General features: G+C 40.8%; 1 protein-coding gene across 1 annotated transcript in view; it reads right to left on the bottom strand.

Annotated features, from left to right (window-relative positions):
* Nucleotides 1-1,192: 1,192 nt before the first annotated feature.
* The window catches only part of LOC144603681 (protein NEL-like), a 230,010-nt gene continuing 204,430 nt past the window's right edge, over nt 1,193-26,772 (bottom strand). Inside the window, exons 16-20 of the mRNA XM_078417297.1 lie at nt 21,486-21,626; nt 18,875-19,068; nt 14,696-14,872; nt 8,040-8,264; nt 1,193-1,745 (exon numbers count right to left, since the gene is read on the bottom strand). Of these exons, the coding sequence (XP_078273423.1) occupies nt 1,695-1,745; nt 8,040-8,264; nt 14,696-14,872; nt 18,875-19,068; nt 21,486-21,626 (788 nt within the window). The 3' untranslated portion in view covers nt 1,193-1,694. The remainder of the gene's footprint in view (nt 1,746-8,039; nt 8,265-14,695; nt 14,873-18,874; nt 19,069-21,485; nt 21,627-26,772) is intronic.

Here is a 26,772-nt window from a genome sequence, read left to right as displayed (position 1 = left end):
GGCCCTTCGAGCCTGCACCGCCATTCAATATGATCATGGCTGATCATCCAACTCAGTATCCCGTACCTGCCTTCTCTCCATACCCCCTGATCCCTTTAGCCACAAGGGCCACATCTAACTCCCTCTTAAATATAGTCAATGAACTGGCCTCAACTACCTTCTGTGGCAGAGAATTCCACAGATTCACCACTCTCTGTGTGAAAAAAAACGTTCTCATCTCGGTCCGAAAAGACTTCCCCCTTATCCTTAAACTGTGACCCCTTGTTCTGGACTTCCCCAACATCGGGAACAATCTTCCTGCATCTAGCCTGTCCAACTCCTTAAGAATTTTGTAAGTTTCTATAAGATCCCCCCTCAATCTTCTAAATTCCAGCGAGTACAAGCCGAGTCTATCCAGTCTTTCTTCATATGAAAGTCCTGCCATCCCAGGAATCAATCTGGTGAACCTTCTCTGTACTCCCTCTATGGCAAGAATGTCTTTCCTCAGATTAGGAGACCAAAACTGTACGCAATACTCCAGGTGTGGTCTCACCAATGCCCTGTAGAACTGCAGCATTTGTATAGGTGTCAGAGGTTGTGGGAAGAAGGCAGGAGAATGGGGTTAGGAGGGAGGGATAGATCGGCCATGATTGAATGGCGGAGTAGACTTGATGGGCCGAATGGCCTAATTCTACTCCTATCACTTATGACCTTATGACATGAGTTGAAAGTAGGAATGTCTTGAATGTATAGAGGCAGTGAACCTGTGGAATTCTCACTCACGGAAGAATGTAGGGGTTGTTTTGCTGAATATTTTTTTAAGGAGATAGGTAGGATTATGGCACCAAAGGACACCAAAGGATATTGAGAACAAATGGGAATAAAGTACTGAGCTATCTGATTGCATTGAATGGTAGAGCAGATTCAAAGTGCGGAATGGTCATCTATCTTTTGTGTTTCTACATACCCCAAAGAGTTAATAGCTTGACAACAAAACTGTGTATGGAAATATTTATAAAGTGTATCTGCTTTCTGTTTTATCTCTCTCTACCACTGGATTGAATTTGACCTTAACAATACAGTGGGGCTGCTACTTAAAGCTGGCAGATTAATCAATTATACCACCTCCGGTCTTTGCATTATTCTTGCTCGGCATGCCTTTGAAGATTCACAATGTAAAATTGTGTTGAAGTAATGAACACAAGGAACTAAGTTTGAAATTGAATGAAAACTTTTTTTAATTTATGTTTGAAGAATTTGTACGAAGACAAGCAATTCAGCAATCATTGGAACTGGGGAAACAACAATTCAAACAAACAATGGAAAATATACATCACATGACTTTCCTTGTGTTAAAATCCTTGCTCTCTAGTCATGCTTGTACATATATTCATTTTAAACTTGCTGTTAAAATGTTTCTTTCACATACAATCTGACAAGTTTGTACTTGCTTTCAAATGTTTTTTTCAATTGCCAAGTGGCCACATGAGATTCAGCGTCAGCAGTCTCAGTCCTTACTTTACAATGGGATTTCCACTTGAACTAACAGCTTCAATTTTAGAGAACTGCAAATCTGTATTTGGTATAAAGTTGTTTTCTACTAGGAAAGTTGTTCTTGAAGTGAGCTTTGTTTTGATAATAACTCTTGACCTGCAGATTTAACAGGAAATTTCATACAAATGGCACAACAAACGCGATGTATTATACTGTTCGGCTCAGAGTTGCTGAAGGCACTGAGGGTCCACGGAACAGCAGACGTGACCGTTCTGAAGAAATAGAAAGCAAAAGAATAACTGAATGTGAGTAAATGCCACACTGCAAAATATTTTATAAGACTGTCATGCAATAAATCATATTTGCTTTATGAAGAATTAGTATAAGTATATTAGGATTGACATAAAATACTGGAGTAACTCAGCGGGACAGTCAGCACATCTGGAGAAAAGGAATCGGTGACATTTCAGGTCGAGACCCTTCTTCAGACTGAGTGTCAGGGGAGAGGGAAACTAGAGGTATGAAAAGGCACAGAACAAATCAGAGCCAGCACCGATGGCCAAGGAGCCCGCAATCGTCCATTGTTGGCTGTGTAGGAGGTATCCACTGACTTACTCCAGCATTTTGTGTCTATCTTCAGTGTAAACCTGCATCTGCAGTTCCTTCCTACACATATATTAGAATTGGATTGTATTTTGGATATTGGATTTTGTAGGCAGCTGACTCAAACTTCTCCAAATCACATTTCCTTCTTCAAATCACATCTCTCTGCAGGAATTTTTTAAAGGAATTTGGCCTTGTTCTTATTCATGAGGTTTAGTTTAGTTTAGAGATACAGTGCGGAAACAGGCTCTTCGACCCACCCAGTCCGGGCCGGCAAGTCCATATGCCAGCGCTATCCTATACACTGGGGACAATTTACTTTTTTTTTTACCCAAGCCAATTAACGTACAAACCTGTACATCTTTGGAATGTGGGAGGAAACCGGAGCATTCGGAGAAAACCCACGCAAGTCACGAGGAGAACCTCCAAAATCTGTACAGACAGCGTAGGTTTTCTCTTTGGGTGCTCCAATTTCCTCCCACACTCCAAAGACGTACAGGTTTGTAGGTTAATCGGCTTCTGTAAAAAAATGTATATTGTCTCTAGTGTATAGATAGTGTTAGTGTACAGGGTGATCGCTGGTCGGCGCAGACTCTGTGGGCTGAAGGCCCTGTTTCCACAATGTATCTCTCTCTAAAGTCTAAAGAGTATGGTGCCAGAGTGCAGTGATGCAAATGTCAGCAAGTTGTGAGCTTCTGCATTCACAGACACAGGCTTAGAAATCCCGAACTTGCTGGAGCGTAGAGAGGGAAAGCCTTAGAGGTGCACATGGAACAGCTTCCAAACTCCCACTATATCCAGCTCATTGATTTTAATAAATGTGCTACAACTGAGTAGTTCATATAACTGGTTTTTTTTAACAGCTGTCAACGTCAAGTTTCCATTGCTGGTGCTTTATGAGTTACAATAATGCATATCTTATGTAAGATAAGGACAGTAAGTAAATGGAAAAGCCAACATTTCCAAACTGCTTTCCATGCTCCGTATCTTCTTGGCTGTTCCTCCTTCATTGTTGCTTGTTCAAAATTCTAGAATTCACCACCCATTATTAGCTCGATGGTATAGTTGGCAATGAATCATGGCAGTTCACCAACAACTTCTGAAGGACACTCGGAAATTGACAATAAATCCTGACCTTGTCAATGACATCCTGTCCTGTGTATGTTTTTAAGTTCATAAGACATAGGAGTATTGACCACTCGGACTTAAAAATCCACTATTTATTCAATCCAGCATGAGATACCTGCACCATCATTCATTAGAGCTTACAACATAATTGTGATGCATTTTAAACAACCAGGTTGGGGCTTTCTACAAATTGTACGTAAACTACTTTATCATAGACTCCAACCCACTTACTTAATCTGCTGGTCAAAAGGTCAGTACAAATCTCCTGGGGCTCTAATGGCAAATGAGACACATGTCTTTAGTATTCCGCTTGGCTGCTTTCTCTCCAATCCCCCCCCCCCCCCCCCCACCCACCACCCTCTCCCCACGAAAATAACATTTTACTAGGGACAATTTATCATGGTTAAAGAATCTACAAACCTACTTGTCTTTGGGATGTGGGATAAAACCAGAGCACCTGAGAGGAACCTGGGCAATCAATGGGGATTATGCAAACACTGGACATCTAGACTGAACCAATGTCACTGGAACTATGAGGCAGCAGCTCGACCTCCTGTTGACCTGCTTCACCGGAAAACAAATCATTGTGATCCATAGGGCATTTGACACACCTTCTTGGTCCTTGTTCCTACAATCACAAATCTTACTCCCAATCAGATATTTAACCATTCTCTCTGAACATGATAGAACACCAATAGCTGTTATGGATGAATGTTCATTCCAGCACTTAGAGGAATTATTTCTCCATTCCTAATTAATTTAAACTTTAATCTATTAAACTCACACTCAAATAGAGATGACAACTCAAATACCTTGGGGATGCAGATTTTCTGTTGACTATGCAGATGATTCATAATGTACAATGATACCTTAAATTATCATAAATAATGCAGTGATTTAGTTAAATTTCTGCTTCAATGTCTGGATCCGCATCACACTAAAAATTCAGGTATTTGAAAAAAAAAATACTGGTCGTAAATTACAAGGCAAATGTACACTCATGGTTTACAAGTATAGTACATTTGTGGCATTATATCATGCCCTCACCCTGATTTAATTACAAGTCAATAACTTTGTGCAAGTAAACAATCAATTGTAGCCTATTAATCTGTTAAGCATTAAATCAAAGCTATACTCCAAATTAAAAGTATATGGGATTGATATTGATATTCGGAAATTTTATGAGGCTTTAAAATATGAAGAAACGTACTGCATTCATAAGATTGAGGAAAGGGAATCTTAAATATGTGTAAAAGGCTTGTTTGTGGAAACAGCACCAAAGCTATTTTCCATTCACAAACAATCTCATTCACAAAATCTGCTGCAAAAAATATTACAACATTTGGTTCTTCATTTGACTCCTCTGCCCTGCAACCAAGAAGAGAATGGGCCTGGTCGCTGCCTCAATGCACTTGCCACTATATATTGTGATAAAGAATTAACACATTATTTTAATTTGGAGTCTGTTTTATGGTTCAAATGACAGTGACAAATTACAGTGTGAAGTCATTTGAACCCCAACCTCAAAGAATGCTACATTGTAATTATTGTTGACAAACCATTATTCTGCAGCACCATTATTTTGGTGCTTTAAAAATATTAAAATATTTTCGTCTTACATGTACCAGCTTTGATTTACGATGGAGGGGATTACAACAAAGCTTTTGTGTGTCTGCAAAACAAGTGGCTTGTAGAGTATCAGATCAGTTTAACTTGATTCAGAAATGAATAGATGTACTTAAACTAAGGTTTATTTTTTTATCAGTTTAGTACTTTCAACCTGAAAAACGGATTTGTGTTGTTAGGCACTGAGGGATCGGGTGATGGTGCCTGATATTGCTGATTTGCAATTCAAATTCCTATTTTCTTTTTTATTTTAAATCAGATTTTTACTCGAGGCTACAATTGTTCTCTCGTGCAAGCCTTAACTATTCCATTAATAAACAACAGGGAGTTTTCCCTCAGTACAGTCATCAATAATGATCTCTTGGCCCAGAATCATAAAACAGTATTATTTCCTTTTTAAGAGCTCTGTCATATAGATCCACTTTAAGAAAAAGTACAGTTCTAAGCATGCCCAGTTTCTTGGTTACGAAAATATCGAAGCTAGCCATTGTTTATGCTCAGCATGCTCAGCAGTACTTCTGAACAATTAATCACAGAGATGCGAGTTGGTCGCAGTCAGTTTTGCTGTGCTAATTTTTTAAGTGCCGGAGCTGTCACTGGTGCCAGAGCTGTCACTGGTGCCAGAGCTGTCACTGGTGCCAGAGCTGTCACTGGTGCCAGAGCTGTCACTGGTGCCAGAGCTGTCACTGGTGCCAGAGCTGTTACTGGTGCCAGAGCGGCCGCTGTTAAATCCCCCGCTAGTTAAAATTCCCCGCTGTTTATTTTGTTTTTTTTTACAGAGGTGTCGGAGCGGCGCTCCAGTGAGCACCGCCGGTCGCAGTGTACAGCTGCTATCACAAAGATCTCATATTAGCTAACATTTGAGGGCTGGCACAGTGGGGCAGCTGTACAGTTGCTGCTTTACAGCACCAAAGACGTGGGTTCGATTTTGACTACAGGTGCTGTCTGTATGGAGTTTGTACATTCTCCCTGTGACCGCATGGGTTTTCTTCAGGTGCCCTAGTTTCCTCCCACACTTCAAAGACGTACAGGTCTGTAGGTTTATAGACAATAGGTGCAGGAGTAGGCCATTCGGCCCTTCGAGCCAGCACCACCATTCAATGTGATCATGGCTGATCATTCTCAATCAGTACCCCGTTCCTGCCTTCTCCCCATACCCCCTGACTCCGCTATCCTTAAGAGCTCTATCTAGCTCTCTCTTGAATGCATTCAGAGAACTGGCCTCCACTGCCTTCTGAGGCAGAGAATTCCACAGATTCACAACTCTCTGACTGAAAATGTTTTTCCTCATCTCCGTTCTAAATGGCCTACCCCTTATTCTTAAACTGTGGCTAATGTTGGTTCTGGACTCCCCCAACATTGGGAACATGTTTCCTGCCTCTAACGTGTTCAACCCCTTAATAGTCTTCTATGTTTCGATAAGATCCCCTCTCATCCTTCTGTTTATAGGCTTCTGTAAACTGTCTCTAGTGTGTAGGATGGTGCTAGAGTAGAGGGTGATGGCTGGTTGGCATGCACTCGATGGGCTGACGGGCCTGTTTTCATGCTGTATCTCTAATGTCGAAAGTAAAGACTAAAGCTCTGCTGGAAATCTAAAGTAAAAATGTTCAGGCAGCACGATCAAAGAGATAAATTACATCACTGTTTGAGACCAAGGATCTGTTTTTGTTGAAATAAATTATTAACTGTTAGAGATGTCATAATTTTAATGAAGCTGAAAGTGAAGCGGAGGTTCGTAGAAAAGACAAAAGGAAAGCTCTGGGATAGGTTGGAAGGTTGGACAGAGTAAATCGCACAGTAAAACAGAGTGAGAATGGAATTTAAAAAAACAGAAGGGAGGTGTCCAAGGGAGCAGCAAAGGTTCTACCAGCTGCTGTTGGAAAATAAGAGAGCGGTGGTTTACGATCTGAAATTGTAGTATTCTGCTGAGTCCTGAAGGCTGCAAATTATTGGATCGGACATTACACTTGCTTCAGCATTTTAAAGTTCCTTCGAAAAAGGTTCTGGAGGCAAAGGCCACAAAGTCCAGAGTTGGAAAGGGACTGTGGATTAGAATAAAAAGCCATTGATTGCAATCCTTATTTTTGTTTCTATGTGCATGGATGCTGCCTGACCCGTTGTGTGTTTCCAACACATTATTCAATGGATTTTCAACCCGGTATGCCTGTGCCAGCTCTTTGAAAGAGCTGATCCCTCTAGTCCCAAACGCCTTCCATTTCTCAACCTACCAATTAGGCCCCTTCAATGACGTCTTTAGTTTGTCAGAAATGTTTCGCATTCTGAGAGCCACTAGAGACTCGATGGGCTGAATGGTCTCTTCTGATGTCATAAAATGTGACTCAAGCAGAGGCTTCTGTGCATTACTCAAACATGATAATTATTACCCTACATCATTTCAAAAGTACATTTTGGGCTGTTAAGCTCTGGGGGATATCATGGGTTACCGAATGGTTCTATAGCCACTCCTCGATTTATGAAGGGACGTGGTCTTGGAAACACGTTTTGTTAAGTGAAATTTCATGATTCGAAAAGGCTGCATGGAATGCATTGTGGACATTTCAGTACAGTATATTGCAATGTGCAGGGAGTGGGGCACTTTTTTATTATATAAGGCATCTAGATGTGGTGAACGCTGCCCAGTCCATCACTGGTGCTGACCTCTCCACCATCAAAGAAATCTACAGCAGGTGCAGCCTCAAAAAAGCAGGCAGAGTCGTCAGCACACCACCCTGGCCACACTCTCATTTCACTCCTGCCATTGGGACGATGGTATAGGACCCTGTAAAACTGTGACTTCCAAGTTCAGGAGCAGCATCTTCCCAATAGCCACTGAACTCTACAAACTCCATCTGAACTCCGAACTACAAACTGCTTTGATTGCACTGGGTACTTGGGGACATTGATTTTCACTTGCACTATAATATTTGTTTGTTTTTTATATATTGTACTTCTTTTTGTTGCTTATAATGGTGTCTACTGAGTACTATGTTTACATATCTGTCATGCTGCTGCAAGTAAGAATTTCATTGCTCTGTATTGAGACATTTGGTAATAAAACACTCTTGACTCTGGCTTACCACTGAGTAAGAAAGGCATTACAGGAAGAATTTGCAAATGTTCATAAATTGAGGAATTACTGCATAGAAATGCAGTATATTGCTGTTCCAGATTAAGGAGTTGCTCAGACCTCAGCAAAGAGCCATCCTCACCTTACATTGGCAGAGGGTACATTCTGTGCCATGTTTTATCCATGACGATCCAGTGAAGCGAACCAAATTAATCTCATCTGTGCAAGTCTTGGTGATATCATTGCGGATTTTACTGGCCTGGCAAGGATCCTCGATGCACTGTGGACAGCATTCACCCTCGAGGACCATGCTAAATTCACAGTCAGCTTCAGGGCACTGCAAAGGCCAACAGTCAACCTCGCCTTGCTGCGGAAACAAAAACAAGGTGGAGAATGAGAGACTACTTCGTTGGATAGGAAGCAAAACCAATATGAAGTGACATTTTGAAACCGATATATAGTCAATATTTAGTGCCTGGGGTCACATCTCATGAACTCGTGAACCTAATGGGAAATGCAAGTTTTATGACAGAACTGATGGATAGTTGCCTTAAATGTGGCCATTGAGAAAGAGGCACCCCGAAAGTAAGTGATGTTAGAATTTATAACAAGCTCACGGTGCCAAAAATCAATATACTGCCCAAGATGAAATGTGTGATTGTGATGGTTTAAAAGGCTTTGTTTCATTGGATTGATGGAGTGCATATAAGAAAATAGAAAGTGCATGTTCACTTTCGAACGTTGTCACGGGAAGGAACCTTTCAGAAATAACAAAGAAAATAATTGGGTTTTATCTTTGCATATATTGTATTTGCTTTTCAGCATAAGATGTGCAAGTTTGACATTTGCTATTTGATGATCTGTGTCCAATTAGTACAAACATTGACCACGACAAAATTTGTGAGGCTCCTGTTTAGCATGAGTTGGCATTCTAATGTGTGGTTAGGTGATATGTAATCACACATTATGATGCCAATTTCAACATCTTGGGGGTCTACATCTGTCGTAACCATATTCAGGAGTAAATAAGCAAGTCTGTTTCAAATCTACAGCTGCTCTTATAATTGTCAATTCTAGGTCAGTTTTTTCCTTACTTTTGAATACATTTTCCTGCAGAGCAAAGAGGAGTGGGTGCTTCCCTGTTTTTGAAATTCTTTCCAATATTCTGCTCCGGCTACTCAGCTGAATGCTGATTTGGATATCGATTTAACCCTGATATATTTGCTAGCTGCAGTTGAGTCAGTGGCACAGCAGTGGAGTTGCTACCTTACAGCGTCAGAATTCCAGGTTCGATCCTGATGGAGTTTTGTACGTTTTCCAGTGACCACGTGGGTTTTCTCCAGGTGCTCCGGTTTCCTCCCACACGCCAAAGAAGTGCAGGTTTGTGAGTTAATTGGGCTTCTGTAAAATTGTCCCTGGTGTGTAGGGTAGTACTAGTGTATGGGATGATTGCTTGTTGGTGCGGACTTGGTTGGCTAAAGTGCCTGTTTCTGTGCTGTATCTCTAAAGTCTAAACTAGTGATTAATGATCTTCAGGGTAAGTTTTCATCCACACCTCAGTTCAAGAACAGATTACTTTTACAGCATTGAATCTGAGGCAAAGTTTACTCATATTATTTCCTGAAAAACACATTACTTAAGTATTCTGAAATTATCCCAAATGCAGATACTTAATTAAATTTCCTCTGTCAATTTTAGTTTTGCCATAAAGAAGGCTAGAGAATTCTTTAAAAAAAAAGATCTAACAGTTTATTTACTATATCGCTCATGGAAGCAATATGCCTATTATATCAATTGCACTGAGGCACTGAAGTATTGGCATCTAGATGCACAAAGAAGTGCTCACACATAATGTGTTGCCATTGGTATCATCAAGCTGTTGAAATTTTATATCCATTGGAAATCAATTGTGTGTAATAGTCCTTTTAATATGTTGATAGAGTTTTTAACTTTTATTGCCAAGCAAAATGCAGATCATACAAAATCTGCCATCTTTTAAGCCCCCGGTTAATGATCTATTCTATTGGATAGGGTGTAAAATATGAAGCTAATTTGCGATGATTGATCTTTTTAACATGGTGGTAAATAATCTACAAGTTGCTGAAAATCTAAGCCTTTATTAGCTTGATGGGTTGCCCTTCAGTACGTTGATAATTGTCATATTAGCTTGTATTTTTGCACCGCTTCCAACTAAAGAAAGATCCAAACAGTAGGTGGAACTGTATTGTAATGCCTGCTTCGGTAACTAGTTTCCATTTTAATTTTGGATAGAGAGATTTTTGGAAAATCCCATGCAAATGGAATGAAATTATGTCACACATATCTTTTCAAATATTTTAAGATCGTTTTGAAAAGATATGCCCACACCGACCAACATGTCTCATCTACACTTGTCCCACCTGCCTGCATTTGGCCCATATCCCTCTAAACTTGTCCTATCCATTTACCTTTCTTCATGGTTCTTAAACGTTGCAATAGTACCCACCTCAACTACCTTCTCTGGTAGCTCGTTCCATACATCCACCACCCTTTGTGTGAAAAAGTTACCACCTCGAGTTCCTATTAAATCTTTCTCTCCTCACCTTAAACCTAAGTCCTCTGGTTCTCGATTCCCCTAATCTGGGCAAGAGACCCTATGTGCCTACGCGATCTATTACTCTCATGATTTTGTGCACCTCTATTAGATCACCCCTCTTTTTGATCTGATGCTTATGTGAGGAAATCATAGAACCTTTAGCACCAAAGGGCATAATTTAGTCCTACCATATCCACGGGGCCTAAACAAGGATCTGATTGCATTCATCTCATTTTATACTACTTGCTCCATTGCTTGTTAAGTAAGTCAAGGCTCTTCACGTGCTCATCCAGGCGAGGAGACCAAAAGGCAGCTTTCATCAACTTGATAATCCTTCAGCAGCAGTTAACGTGTGTATCCCTGGCAACAAGATGTAGAGAACAGCCTGTACAATACAGCTGTTCAAAATGAGCCTCAACAAAAGGCACCACATCTCTTTCCAGACCTTCACATTCTAGCCGATTGTCCAAACCCTAGCACAGCCGCTTCAAAGTCACGGTGTTTCAGCACAGAGGCCAGCTCTGCAAACAGGACTTGACAGGAAAGGTCCTTCTCACCACCAGTTAAGTTTGGTACTTGTTTGTAATTTCTGCAGATCAGAATTCTGCTGAATGATTTTGAGATTCTGCGCAGGATCTGACAGGATCCATCATCTTTTTTCCACAGCTCCTTGAGGATATTCTCTACAGACCACTGCTTGACTGCCTCTTAACCAAATAATGCGTTCTTTTCTGCAGTAACAGTCCAAAAGAGACAGGTGGTTTGGCACAGTATTGCAAGAAGGAAAACTCTGTACCTAAATTCTTTGCCACCCATCAACAAATAGAAAAGGACCTGTCCATGATTGAGTATTAGAAAGTGGCATATCTCATGGTCCAGGACTGTCATGTTGAAAAATGCAAGGACATTTAATGTAACCACAACCAATGCTCAATGGAGAAAGGCCACAATTTAATGTCCTCCCACTATTGCATACTGAGGGACTGCGACAAGGGTTTTCTTTTAAAACAAACCCTTGGATTATTTGCTTAAGGAACATATGTAAAGGAAAGTTGATATCACGCTAACTTAATGTAAATGCAATTATACGGCTTGCACTGGGAATGAGACTGAGACTCACACACATACGGATACAACATCCCGGCTTCCCAACCTGACGTTGAATGGAAGAGGTGGTTAACTTGTGGGCCTGTCCCACTTAGACGATTTTAAGGCGACTGCCGGCGACTAGGCTGACGCCGACAGTTCGCCGGGGTGTCGCGGGCATGATCGTGAGGAGTCTTCAAAGAATCGTAGTGGATCTCGGCGCGTCGCTGAGAAATCAACCGGTATGAAATTTCTCGGCGACAGCTGGCTTGTCGCCAGGTATCGTTGCTTATTGCGGGCACTGTCGCATGCTGTCCCCAGGTTTGCTAGGTTCTCTTAGATGCATTTACAAGCACATAATATTAAATTAAGTAAAGTCATTTGAAGATACCATAAAATACTTGTGTTTAACCAATTTAGTTACCGTCAGGACATTTGACAGGTAGATTGGAGGCGACAGTTTGACGGTCAAGTAAGCATGGGAATTTTCGCGATGTTCATGGCCATCAGCGATTACATTTAAAGTAGGCTCCCAACCCAGATATGCAATCCAGAAACCAGATATGCATCTCCCGTACATTTTCAAAGAATGCCCACACTCCGCACAAAAATCCATTTAACCACTTTAAAACTTAAATTTCTTAATACTGCTATTAGTAAACTGGAAGTCAATCCAGTTTATGCCTTGATACCGTGAAGCTTGGTTTTCAAGTAACCCGGCCAAGATGTTATATTTCAAAACTCTCAAGTACTTACCGACTTGTCAGTGATTTCAGCGAAAATTAGGACGCCGGAGAAGCATTGACAGCATGGGAATTTTGCGATGTTTCCGAAGACGGTGTAATCTCGACCTGACTCGGCATTGTCGTGGTCATTGTCGTAGGGTAAAAGAAAATGTTGGCAATCTGCTACGACTTTGACAGTCGCCGGCAATCGCCTAAAATATCGCCTAAGTGGGACAGGCACTTTGCTCACCACTCATCAGAATGTCATCTCAAGGAACATTAAAAAAGGACAAAGAGATCACCACAGAATATGAGACCCAAGTCAAAGCTGATCCCAACAATTCAGACTGTGCCCTCTTCATGCTGATACTGTTGGGCAGAAGGTACAGAAACATGAACTCCCACACCACCAGGACTGGAACAATTAATTTCCTTCAACCATCAGCTTCTTGAACCGACCTGCACAACTCTAATCCTACCTCAGCAATGGAACACCACCAACCATCTCTTACACTACCATGGACTTAATTTCTGTCTGAAGAAGGGTTCTGATCTGAAACATTTTCTATTCTTTTTGTCCAGAGATGCTGTCTGACCCGCTGACTTACTTCAGCATTTGGTGCCTGTCTTCAGTATAAACTGGCATCAGCAGTTCCTTCCTACCCGACTTACGTATTTTCTAATTGGGTTTTGCACTCTTGCCTTTTTTTTGGCACAGTTGGTTTCTTTTCCCTGTCTCATAGAATAAATGTGCAATTTCTGTACAATTAATGTTTTTTGTGAGCTGTCTCAGTCCATGTGTCTCTGATGCTGCTGAAAGCACCATTTTCATTGTGCCTGTACATCACTCTACTTGTGCATGTGACAATAAACTCAACTGCAATATATAAATGTACAAGTGTTATAAGATACTGTTTTACGAATAAAATATTAGCCTGCCTTTAAATCTGTTTCCATCACTCTTTTAGGCAGAAAGTTCCAGAGCATTATTAATCTTTCAATTAAATTATTTTTCCTCAAGTCTCTTCCACATAGGCTTTAAATCAGTACACCTTTGTTATTGGACACTGCAAGGGTCAGGAAGCGAGTGGGTAAGATCATCTCTGACCCCTCTGACCCTGGCCACAAACTCTTTGAAGCACTTCTCTCTGGGAGGCGACTCCGCACTATCAAAGCCGCCACAGCCAGACATAAAAACAGCTTTTTTTCCACGAGCAGTAGCTCTACTCAACAACCAAAAGACTGTAACATCTTTTTACTCTGGTACTTTATTTTCGCAGGTTTAAATTATAATGTTTTATTTTTAATAGTCTACTGTATATCATGTTTTTATCCATGTGAACAAAGCACCACGGCAAATTCCTTGCATGTATAAATACTTGGCTAATAAAAATTATTTTATTTTATTCTATTCTATTATCCTCTCTACTGAGGGGAATAACAGTTGATCTTTGACTCAGTGTGTGTTTACCTTGTGCAGGCTTACACACATTAATGAAATTGGCTTGCTGGATTCTTGCTGTGACCCTTGGGCAATTCTCCTTAGGTCTCTGGAGCACTCTTTGTTCTGGACAATTGTTCTCCATTACTTATTTTCTTGCAGTATTGTTTCTATTGCCACATCGGAGATCCAGAGAGACTTTGCATTCCTGCAGTCCTGGTAACCATTCCAGTTTCTCACACTTAATTTGCTTGTGTGTGTTAAAATAATCTTGATCTGTGCCCCTTTAATCATCTTTCAGGACTTTAAATCCTGCAGTAACACCAATGTTCCATTTCCAAACGGATGCAAGTCCAACCAATGTTGCGGTCAATGCGTAGAAAACACCATTCGTTTCTATTCTAAAGCTCTTTTTACTGGCTTCTCCAACAACAACCCTCCCCCCCCCCTCTTCCCTCCACTCAAAATGCCAGCAAATTCATCTTTGGACTTCAGAAACCATTCAATACTATTTTGAGACCAAATCAATTCAAGTTTACTTTATTCCCAAACCATTGATTTTGTGTTGAAAGCAAAAGAATATAATTTAATTTGTAAGCACTCAAACAGAGGTGATGGATAACATTGTACTGTCATCACTCTGATAATCTCTGACTGGGCAAATATTTGGGCAAGTTCACCAGTCGTGTAAATTCATTGCTTTCAATGTCTATTTAACTGTTACGGAAAAGGTACAAAATGGCTTTTAAAATTGCACTATTCGCATTTTTTTGCTCTCTGATCGTATTCCAAAGCTCTACTTGTCAATGATGTTTTAATTTAGTTAATCCATGGTAAAATACTCAGAAATGCCTGTCACCATTTATTTTGGGATCTGCCCAAGTCTCTCACGTGCTACATTTAATTCAGGAATGACCGACTGTCTAGACCGGCGTGTATTAAGCGTCACATTTTATCAAGCCTTGACTTACCACGCAATGGCACTGTTGACAATCTTGCACCCAAATGTCTCCACTTTTATAGATCACGTCTCCGTTTTGATTCAGACATTGGCTGGTCAGCCGAGGATCACATTCAGGGCAACAGAAAAGATCCACGGTTGGGTTTTCACAATCACAGACCATCCGTCGACACAAGACCAAACCACTCTGGTGGAGAATGAAAACAATGTGTTTGGTGGAGCACACAATATTTAATTGTTACTATAATTGTTACTATTTATCAATAGGAAGGAATAATTTCAGGAGCACCCCTCTTGCAGTTCCTTTGAATTGTGTTATTTACCATATTTCTTGCCTTAAAAAATGATAATTCTTTATGGTTGAAGCCCCCACTCCACAATAGCTGACTCCTGCTTTAATGTAAGAAAACATTGGCGTGCTCATCATCATATCATATATATACAGCCGGAAACAGGCCTTTTCGGCCCTCCAAGTCCGTGCCGCCCAGTGATCCCCGCACATTAACACTATCCTACACCCACTAGGGACAATTCTTTTTAACATTTACCCAGCCAATTAACCTACATACCTGTACGTCTTTGGAGTGTGGGAGGAAACCGAAGATCTCGGAGAAAACCCACGCAGGTCACGGGGAGAACGTACAAACTCCTTACAGTGCAGCACCCGTAGTCAGTGCTGGTATAGGTGTTGCTGCCTTACAGCCAAGAGTGGGGGTAAACTAATGAGGAACAGAGAGAGTCAACATTTCCAGTGACCCAATGGCATATCGGGTAGAACTGCTGCCTCTTAACACCAACCCTGGTACAAACCTGACTACGTGTGCTCTATGTATGGAGTTTGTACATTCTCCCTGTGACTACGTGGGTAGTATAGAACTTGTGCACAGGTGATGGTTGGTCGGCACGAACTCGGTAGGCCAAAGAGCCTGTTTCCACGATGTATCTTTAAACTAAACTGAAGTAGAAATTTCAGAATTTCCAGATTCCCCAATCTCTTTCTGAATGTCCAGCAAGGAATGCACTTTCACAACAATGGTTTCACAAGGATTTTTAATCTTTAAAGGGGTCTTTTAAGATGTCCAGTTCACTTTTCAAAGGGGATCTGAAATGTGCTCTAGTTGGCTTTTTGGCAGCAGAAGATTGTGAATGAAGATTAAAGTTACTGCTGCACTGATGATATTTTGCAAATTGACAACCAGCTGACCTTTATCACCACTCTCCCTAAAAAAGGAAACATGTTCTGTCCAATCTCAAATAAAGAACAACACTGTGGCATGATTAAGGTTAAACCCAATAGAAGTAACTGACCACAGAATTAATTCCACACAATCTATTTAGCTAAAACATATATGGAGATCTAGTGTAGTAAAAGCAGAATAGACTCTTATCATTTCCTTGTGTACTTAGATTTATTGTATCACCTTTGAGTGTCACTTAAAATGGAGATCAACCAGACAACAAGACCAAGGGAGGAGAACTACCTCAAATTTGTCTCCAATTTATTTTCCATTTCAAATCAAGGGCTAACACATCGGAAGGAAGCTGATGCCAATTAGTTCAGATTCTATTCACTTCTATCCTCTACACACCCCAATTTCATGATATCTCCTCTCACCAGTTGGAACTGGGCAAGTGTCTCTTTCTCTATCGCAGAGCTTTGGTTCAACTTTCCTAATGCCATTTCGCAATCCTTAATCTTTTCAGATTACGAAATATAATCACATAAATGCAGTTTTAACTAGAAACAAGAAAGCACTTATGAAAATAAGGTAGGCAGATGAATTCACATTTACATTGACTTATAAATTCAGAAGATTAATATAGGGTGGCACAGTGGCTCAGCGGTAGAGTTGCTGCCTCACGGTGCTGGAGACCCGGGTGCAATCCTGACTGCGGGTGCTGTCTGTAAGGAGTTTGTACATTCTCCCTGTGACTGCGTATGTTTCCCCCGGGTGCTCTGGTTTCCTCCCACATTCCAAAGACGTGCAGGTTTGTAGGTTAATTGCTTTCTGTAAATTGCTTCTAGTGCGTGGGATGCAGAAGTGGGATAGCATAGAACTGGTGCACGGGTCATCGTTGTCGGCAAAGTCTCAGTGGGCCAAAGGGTCCGTTTCCGTACTGAATCTCTAAATTAAACTATATCAGAAATAGATAGATTGATACAAAATGCTCGAGTAGCTCAGCCGGTCAGACAGCATCTCTGGAGAAAATGGATAGGTGACAATTTGGGTCGGGACCCTTCCTCAAACCTAGGATATCAGAGATAGGATGATGACCCATGCTTACAGAGTTGCAACGCTCTCAGACAGATGAAGCAGCAATAACTAAAGTGAATTCAGTCACTCCTGGGCTGCAAATGTGATTTATGTTCGTCCTGAGGAGACAGGTGTTAGTACATTGGGCAATCAAGTGATGTCGCACTTAAGGCATTGGTTCATAGAATTTCTCGTGATTAATCTGGTGAATGGATAATTGAACAAGGATAATGGAAATGTTCCAATACATCGTAACTACCAGGAAAATCAATGCAACTTGGCAGTGAAAGTAGAATCAAATCAGAATAGAATAGAACAAAAGAAAGAGAAGAAAATTGTGCGCACATGCAGCACATCAGGCAGCAGCAGAGGGTAACAAAAGGGTTAGGTATATAACCTTTAATTAGAGCAAGTCAGATGTAGAAACATTGAACTGTTCACAAACAAAATAGCCTCTGTGGAGAGGAAGGGATGCTCTCCTTCTAAATCATTGACGTCTTCTTCCCAAATCTATCTGTTCAGAATTAACCAGTTTTTACCGATTCTCCTGACTATTCATTAATACCTCTCGAATAGTGAAAGGCCTGGATAGAGTGGATGTGGAGAGGATATCTCCACTAGTGGGAAAGTCTAAGACCAGAGAGCACAGCCTCATAATAAATCGGATGTATCTTTAGAAAGGAGATGGGGAGGAATTTCTTTCGTCAGAGGCTGGTGAATCTGTGAATCAGACGGCCGTGGAGGCCAAGTCATTGGGTATTTTTAACAGCGGTGATTTGAAGATTTGAAGATTTCCAATCTACTCCGTCACTTCCCTCTCAAGGCCTTCTCCAGTATCTCCTCCAAATTATGTTAAAACCTCACAAGTCTCCTCCCGAGTATTTTTCACTCCCTGGGATACATTGCATTTGAATTATTTTCCTCAGTCCAGGATTGTAACCTGATGTATATTAGACCCATTAATTTTCCCTGAATTAATCCTCTTCAGAAAGCATATCTTGTTCATGATTGCCAAAGATACACTGTTTATTGAATTGTTTAGTTCACTTATGGAATACATGGGATCAGAATTGCTGAGAAAGAAAGCATTCATACGGGGGGGGGGGGGGGGGGGGGGGTGGGGAGAGAGAGATTTTTTTGGTAGCACAGTGCAGATGATATAACTGCTGTCTCACAACACCAGAGACCTGGGTTTGATCCTGACCTCAGATGCTATGTGTGTGGAGTTCACAATTTCTCCGTGACCATGCAGGATTCCTCTCGGTGCTCCGATTTCCTGTCACATCGCAAAAATCTGCAGATTTTTAGGTTAATTTGCTTCTATAAATTGCCCCTAGTGTGTTGGGAGTGAGAAAATGAGGTAACATCTAACTAGTGTAAATGGGTGATTAGTAATGAGCGTGGACTTGGTGCGCCAAAGGGCCTGCTTCTTTGCTGTATCTCCAAACTAAACTTAAGAAAGGAAAAATAAATAAATATGAGCTTGAATATACCTGAGCTGCGATATCACAGAAAACAAGAAAGGGATCGGCTAGTTGAAAGAGAAAGGATCTGGTTGGTGGGTGTTTGCTTTTTTCTATTTAGACTGAATCATTTCTCATAAATAAGTTAAATCAATAAATAGAGACAGCATGGCACTTTAAACGTTTGTGGGATAAACAGCTGGATGAAAACCTCAAAGTCAGTGGCAGGAGATATAGACTAAATGTGCGTGTGTGTGTGTGAGTGTGTGTGTGTGCTTGTGTGTATCTGCGCGCATGTGTGTGCACATGTGCATATCTGCATGTGGGTGTGTGTACGCCTGTGTGTATCTGCGTGTGTGTGTGCATGTCTGTGCGTGTGCCTGCATGTCTGTGTCCGTGTGCGCACATGTGCATCAAAAATTAAAATGTTGCAAGGAGAGCTGACAATTAATATTTTAGTGCGAAACTCACCTGGCAGGAGCAGACTGAGCACCTGTCATTTTCTAGCACCCAAATCTGTCCATTGTGCTTTATTTTCCCCTCGTGGATGCAATCCCCAGTGCAGTTTTTTCCATGAGGACATCTACAGTCGTAACCTCCCTCGAGGTTAAAGCAGACGGTATCATTGGTGCAACTGTGCCTCCTGGTCCCACATTCATCAATGTCTGTGAAATGACGCATGTAAACTATTTTTTACATTGCATATTCAATTAACATAATGCCTCCTCTGCAAATGACATAAATAATTCTCTCTCGTTAAACCTACCAGAGTTTAAATTAATTTACCCAGAAATGTTTAATCCCCCCGAGCATCCGAAGAAAGTGTAATTGATACAAATTCGGACGAATTGAAATCATTCACATTAATTATTATTTTTTAACTGCTACAGTCATTTCCCCGTATTATAATCACACTTTAATGTGATTACAGTTCATTGCAGTATTATAAAATAACCTGTAAACTGGTATCTGCCAGATTTATTTAGCACCATTGCATCTCCCCCTGTCCTTGTGATTGCCACATACCTCTGAAGGAGAAATTTAATTGTTAACTTCAAGAATTTCATTTTAATAATGATAATAAAAGTGGAGGTTGACATTGGGCCAGCTTGTGCATGGTTTAAATTGCCGTGTGTGTTCGCTCCCAACATTAGGTGCATTGATCTTCTACATTGTTGAGACATGACATGATGGTCACCTCACATGTCACAACCACCCACCCCTCAGGGGGCACATCTCCAGCACCACATCTGCAACACCACCTTTGACACCTTGTGTTCCCAAACATCTGTTTCACTGCTTAGAAATGTCCCTGATGCTCACCGACATTTCGTATTGGTTTATTTAACTATTTTAAAAACAAGTTAGAATGGACGAAATGTACCGGTACACTACACTTAAGTAATTAAATATCAATTGAAAACATTCCAGTGAAATAAAGAGAAATAATACAAAAATATATCTCAAGGTGAGTGGTCAGGCTGAAGTGAACCAGTTCGAACTTGCGTAAAGCTGAGGGGTGAGATATCAAGTGCATCTAACCCCAAGTTCAATAACTTATGGAAGACCCTGCAGAGCTCTGCAGTGCAAGAGATCAAATGCAATTTCTAATGATGTCTGTCCATGCATTTGTGGTGTATTGTTCAGGCCTGCAAGTCCAAAGTGCATTGATGCTGCAATCCAGCTAGTGGTGATTCTTTGTGGAATCATCAATGAGAAATCGGTACAGTTTAGCCGATTGCAAGAATACTCCAGTGATCTGGTACCCGATCGTTGGGAAATCGAAACACACTGACACACAGGATTAGATCGTGTAGACACACAGAGTCACTTGCCCAGAGTTGGCAAATCGAGAACCAGAATAGATAGGTTTAAGGTGATGGGGGAAAGATTTAATAGGAACCTGAAGGGCAACTATTTCACACAAAGGGTGGTGGGTGTATGGAACGAGCTGCCAGAGGAGGTATTTGAGGCAGGTACTATATCAACATTTAAAAAATATTTGGACAGGTACATGGATAGGGCATGTTAAGAGGGATATGGGGCAAATGCAAGCAGGTGGGACTAGTGTAGATGGGGCATGTTGGCCGGTGTGGGCAAGTTGAGCCAAAGGGCCTATTTCCACACTAAGACTCTATGACACTGCAGGAGAAACTCCAGCACTTGGTGTCATTTTTTGTAAACCGGCATTTGCTGGTGTTTCTACACTCTGTTTGGAAATCATGATGGTTTGTCATCAGCTTCACTCATGAGTCCGCCGGGTGAGCTGAGGGCCCAGAGCGTGTGGACTGTGTGGCTGGAGCAGGGTCTGTGGGATGTGTGTCTGTGGGCCGGGTGTGTGACCACAGGCGGGGGAAGGAACGAGGGGAGGCTTGCGGCTCGAGAAGAGGTCAAAATACTTTAGACACAAGGCACTTAGAACTAAAACTCACCAGTTTCTGTTTCCCACTTCCCATAACTGTAAATAATTGTTATACATGTTGTTAATGTTCAAAGCTAATGAACTAAAAGTGTGGAAACAAGGAATTGCAGATGCTGGTTTACAAACAAAAGGACACAAAGTGTTGCAGTAACTCAGTGCGTCAGGCAGCATCCCCGGAGAACATGTATAAGTAATGTTTTATGGCAGAACCCTTCTGCAGAGTGGATAGGTGAAAGTTCAGGCCAGGACCCTTCTGCAGATTCAGATAGATTACTTTTCTTGTCAGGACCATTCTTTAGAATCTAAGACTCAGAGTCAGGGTCTGAAGAAGGGTCCTGACCCCAAGCATCACCTATCCATGTTCACCAGAGATGATGCCTGACCTGCTGAGTTACTCCAACACATTGTATCTTTTAAAAAAAATAAAGGTGTGCTTGGCTATTAATGCACTATCCAACAGTTCGGAAAAACTGTTAGTCTGCTGCACCACCAAAGTCCTGGAGTAGCTGGATTATTGGGATTTTACTGCCACACCAAAGACTGTTAGAATCCTTTTTTGTTGAACGTTTTGCTTAGTTTCATTCAATTAAATTATTGTGAAGTGTGTTCTGCTGCCAAGAAGGGATGAAAATAATAAACCTTTCATTTTCAGACACTGACCTTCACATGTCTCTCCATTAGCTGCAAAGAGTCCATTATCATGGTAGCCATCCCTGCACTCACAATGGTACCATCCAGGGAGGTTAATGCAATTAGCACGGCTGTCACACTGAACAAAGCCCTCTGCACATTCATCGATGTCTGCACCGAACCAAAACGGAAAACATAATAAACATTGTCACTTGAAGTTTTTCACATTAAACGTCCAATGCAATCACACACATCAACAAATCAGAGATCACAATAATGCACAATGTGTCGTAAAATCAGCTTGAAAATCTTTGAAGTGTTCAATCTCTTCCTATATTAAGTCTGTCTGCATGTAAATAATGGTGTTGCACACTTGCACCAACTAAGCTAAGGTGATAATAATTATCCTGCACGACCAAAATCTAAATTTCTGAAAACAAAGTTTAGAATGGCAACAGATAGTATAATTTCTTTAAAGTAATTTATTCTGAACATTTGGCTATGCTAATGAAAGCTACAAGATACAAGGAAGAGGCCAATCACACTGTCATATCTGTACAGATTTGTACCTTTGTTGGATGAGGTATTTTCATTCAGTTCTCTGCCTGCAAACAGGATTGAAAAATGTCCTGTTCCCTGTGTGTGGAAACTGGGCTGCACATTTAATATGTGAAGGCAGACTGTTTATACACCCCAGGCTGGTATTCTAACAGACATATATAGAAGAATTTAGTGGAGAATAAGGAAATGGCAAAGGAATTAAAAATACTTGGATAATATTGGAGATTCATGTCCCCAACAATCCTCACCTACTTCTACAGATGCGTCGTAGAAAGCACTTTATCGGGATGCAACACAGCATGGTTTGGGAACAGTCCATCCAAGGCGACAAGAAATTGCAGAGAGTTGTGGATATAGCCCAGGCCATCATGTAAACCAACCGCCCTACAATGGACTCCATCTACGCTTCACACTGCCTTGGCATGTCTACCAGCATTATCAAATACCAGTCTCACCCCAGTCACTCCCTCTTCTCCCCTTTCCCATCAGGCAAAAGGTACAGAAGTTTGAAAATGTATACCTTCAGAAACAGGGACAATTTCTGAAAAATAAATACTGGATAAGTTAATGACTCTGAAAAAATGATGTTTCTCAAAAACCTTGTGATCAACATTACAGAACTTTGAAAGACAAATGCTCTGATTATCATCTGCCAAGCTGTGGGCAGTGCTTTGCCATGGGTCAAAGTGTTTCCAGCAACATTTTTTCTAAAGCTGACAAAGGGGCTCTAAGAGAGCAGGAAGAGATGATTTGGCCTTTATACCTTGCTCCACCATTCAACAAGAAATGAGAAAGAGTTGTCCTGGCTGCTCTCGTGGCACCGTTACATTACATACACCCAGGCACCAGGCAGTGCTTTGTTCCTAGGTTCGAAGGCAGTCTTATCCAGACACAGACAAGGAAAGTGCACAACATATACATTATTCACTGCTGGTCATAGTCAGTCGGCTCCATACAGCTAGTTTTGTGTCATTGTGTCCCACTCTGTTGGTAGTTGGTGAAGGTGTCTCCACTGGCTCCAACACATCTCCATTTTAGACTGACCCCCAGAATCTCGGGGTGGCACCGTGATTACCCATTGATTGAGTGAAAGGCACTGACCTTTCCTTCTATATCGGAAGGCTGCTGTTTCAAAGCACCCATTAATTAGGATAACACTTACTTGCCAATCGAGCCTGTGAACTGTACAGATCAGAAAACCAAAGGCTATTCAATAAGCATTTATTGTTAGGCAAGTCTAAATTAAGCAAAGTAAGCAATGTAATAGTTAAGTATCAGGGTAGAAATTGTGGGACTATCTGCCAAAATATGAAATGTTCTGTCCATAATTTCAACTAAGTGTCAAAGGGGAGTGAAGAGATGATTGGGCCTTTGTACCTTGCTCCACCATTCAACAAGAAATAGTTTTGAATTTTCCACCTACATGGGTCTGTGGATTACATGCCCTCAATCATCAACATAAACAAGAGATTGTTTCAAAGACACTTTGTAAACTAATAATTGCAAATCAAATTCACCGTACATAGGGCACGAATTACTAAGCACACAGAGCTGTTGAGTATAATGTAGGCCTAATGGATTACACAAAATATTAGTGGGGAATTTATGCTGGCATAGACTTGAAGGGTCAAAGTAGCGTGACTCCATGCCATAAAGAAATATGAAGCAAAACATCAAAGCATTCAAATAACATGTTATTTGTACTTAAGTTTTGAAAATTGCAGTGGAAAGCAGAAAGGAATGTTTGACTTCATATTTGAACCCAATGGGTCATTGGACTGCAGGACTCAGCCATGTCACCTTAGGGAAGGGCCAAGCTGTGGAAATGGAATAAGAATCATCTGTGTGATTGCAGTCCACTTTTGAGAAGGTTAGTGGAGAGCACAGCTGGGGCTTTACGCCGGAATATCAGGCATTGGGGAAAACCCCAATATCGCACTGTGAAAAGTTATCCTATTCTGACCTTCCATGCTAATTTGACTTTTTATGTTGACATCAATGCAGGTTTCACTTTATGACATCTATGCAAGATTAGCTATTATATAAATCTAATGCTTGAAGGTTTATGAGGGCACGTTCCCCTAAATTTTTGCCAAAGTTATATAGGCTTTCTTCTTCCATTGATTAATGGCATTATTAAATGTATTGGTAACTCTATTAAGTAGAGGGCATAGTGATATAACACTTAGCTTTTATTGATTTATAGATACAGCATGGAACAGGCCCTTCAGCCCATTGCATTCATGTCGACCAAAATGCCTAACAATGCTAATCACGCTTTTCTGCGTTTGGCCCAAATCCCTCAAGTTAAGAGAGTCAGGACTGTTTAATTGTCATATGTACCGACAACAGAACAATGAAACTCTTACTTGGACGAACATAACAGGCTTACCAACTTAACACACATAGATAAGTTTAGATTAGTTTAGAGATACAGCGTGGAAACGGGTCCTTTGGCCCACCAAGTCTGTATTGATCACCTGTACACTAGGTCTATCCTAAACACTATCGACAATTTTCAGAAGCCTATTAACCTAGAAACCTGCTCGCCTTTGGAATGTGGGAGGAAACCGGAGCACCCGGAGAAAACCCACGCGGTCACAGGGAAAGCGTGCAAACTCCATACAGAGAGCGCCTGTAGTCAGGATTGAACACGGATCCCTGGCACTGTAAGGCAGCAACTATACTGCTTCACCAAATAAACAAAAAATCTATAGATTATTAACCCTGATACTTGTGCAAAAAACCTCTCTAAACCTTTCCTATCCGTGTACCTGTCCAAATATCTTTAAAATGCTGTAATTATCTCTGCCTCCACTACCTTCTCTAGCAGCTTGTTCCATATATCCATCACCCTCTCTGTGAAAAACCGATCCCTCTGATACTCTTTAAATCTTTCCCCTCTCACCTTAAACCTATGCCCTTTTGTTGTTACTCCCTTACCATGGTAGTATGTAAGTCATTTCCATCTTCACATACAATGGTCTGAGATTCACTACAATACAAATATTTTATTGAGCTTCTTTAACTGAAATGAAAATGAATGACATTCCCCCAAAACGATAAAGAATAAATTAACATGACCAAGAGCAATTTGTTAAAAATGAACACAACTCATGTCTAATGATCGAATAGTCTATCAACCACATAAATGGATAATTAATCTCAGGATTGAGATTTGGCTACAATTTTTTTTTGTGGATTAGTTTCTCAGTCAACCACAATCCAATCTGCACATTTCAATGGGATGAAAAAAGAATTGTTCTCAAACAGTGTTACTCTCAATTCTTTCTGCTTCAATATTGTCCTGGCAGGGAGAAAATTGCTATTAGATTCTGATCTTCATAAAGGTCATCATGTTAATGGAAACTTACTGCAGGCTAATTGGCAGCCACATTTCCCACATTAAATAAATGCCCAGAGTTCAAAAATACTCCATTTATATCATGCATTGGGATGTCCTAAGGTTGTGAGAGGTACCATATAAATTCCTGTCATCCTTTGATATTTTGTTCAATGAGGTTAATAGGCAAGAGAAGCTCGGTTATCACATTGGAATCACTTGATCCAGTATAATGTAACTGTAAGGTCATCGTTGAGTGCTTGGCTGGGGAACTGCCAGCTACGTCAATGAGGGAACCAGAGTCTCACATTTATTCTCAAATTATTGGAAATTATTTAAGTAAACTGCAACCTTCAAAACTAGATTGGCACCACAATACCCATTCCAACATTTCATATTTTCATTTCCTTGATTTCCAGTGATGTTCACGGACACAGCCATCAGAAGTTAAACGAATAAGAATTTAAAATGGAAATGTCCAGCAATGATCCTCATTTATGCATTTTATCTAGATTAAAACATATGGCAATTTTTTTTTAATAAAACGCTGTAAAAACGGCCAATACATGTAAGAATACATTTCAAAGTCAGCTTAGCTTTGAATTTAAAGCTGCTCATTGATGCTAAGGCCAAAGACTCACAATATTCTGTCAAGCGCGTGTTCAATGCCATGAAATTTGCTGATAAATGCAATGTTAGGGCCTTGAAAAGTGTCAAAAATGATGGGCTCCTTTATATTCTCCGATACTGCAGACTGTGAGAAAAGTACACGTGATTCTTGAATACATTTCATTCCCTAAACTAAAATATGACAGATGTGCTGTAAAACAACAGGAGAGACGCTATCTGAAATATGACTTCTAGAATGCGGATTGCTGAGTCTGTACAAATGTGTGCCATAGCTTCACTTAAAATATACGTGGACAGAAATTCACCCTGGTTATTAGCGTTAAACGTGCAATATAGTGACGGCACTGCATTTAACTCTGCTTCTGAAATTTGGTTTAGTTGAAATAAATGGGAGACACTCCTCCATAAAAAAATATATAGTCTAACCATCTGCATCAATAATAGCCAATTAGGTTCTTAGGGGAGCAAATTTACGCCGCAATTGGATCCATTTCCAACGGCAGCATGGACAGGAGAAAGGATTGAGAGCTGCACTTTTGGGTCACTGTCCTTTAGGATATGTGTTACATTATCAGAGAATGTAGGAAACTGTCAAGTGAAGAGGATGGGGCATTTAAATGTCCATTTAAGGAAGAGATATGACAGCTTTCCTGAACTCATTTCTCAAAGTTAAAGGTGAACAGGTATCTACTTTAAAAGAAGGTCTGTGACATCTCATCATTAGGAGTTGAGTGGTAGCTAGGAATCAGAGGATTTTTAAAAAGGCAATCAACAACTTGCAGG

This window comes from Rhinoraja longicauda, chromosome 20, assembly GCF_053455715.1.
Source record: "Rhinoraja longicauda isolate Sanriku21f chromosome 20, sRhiLon1.1, whole genome shotgun sequence".
In the NCBI taxonomy this organism is placed as follows: Eukaryota; Metazoa; Chordata; class Chondrichthyes; order Rajiformes; family Arhynchobatidae; genus Rhinoraja; species Rhinoraja longicauda.
Note: the sequence above shows the minus strand (reverse complement) of the source record. Positions and strands in the feature narration are given on the sequence as shown.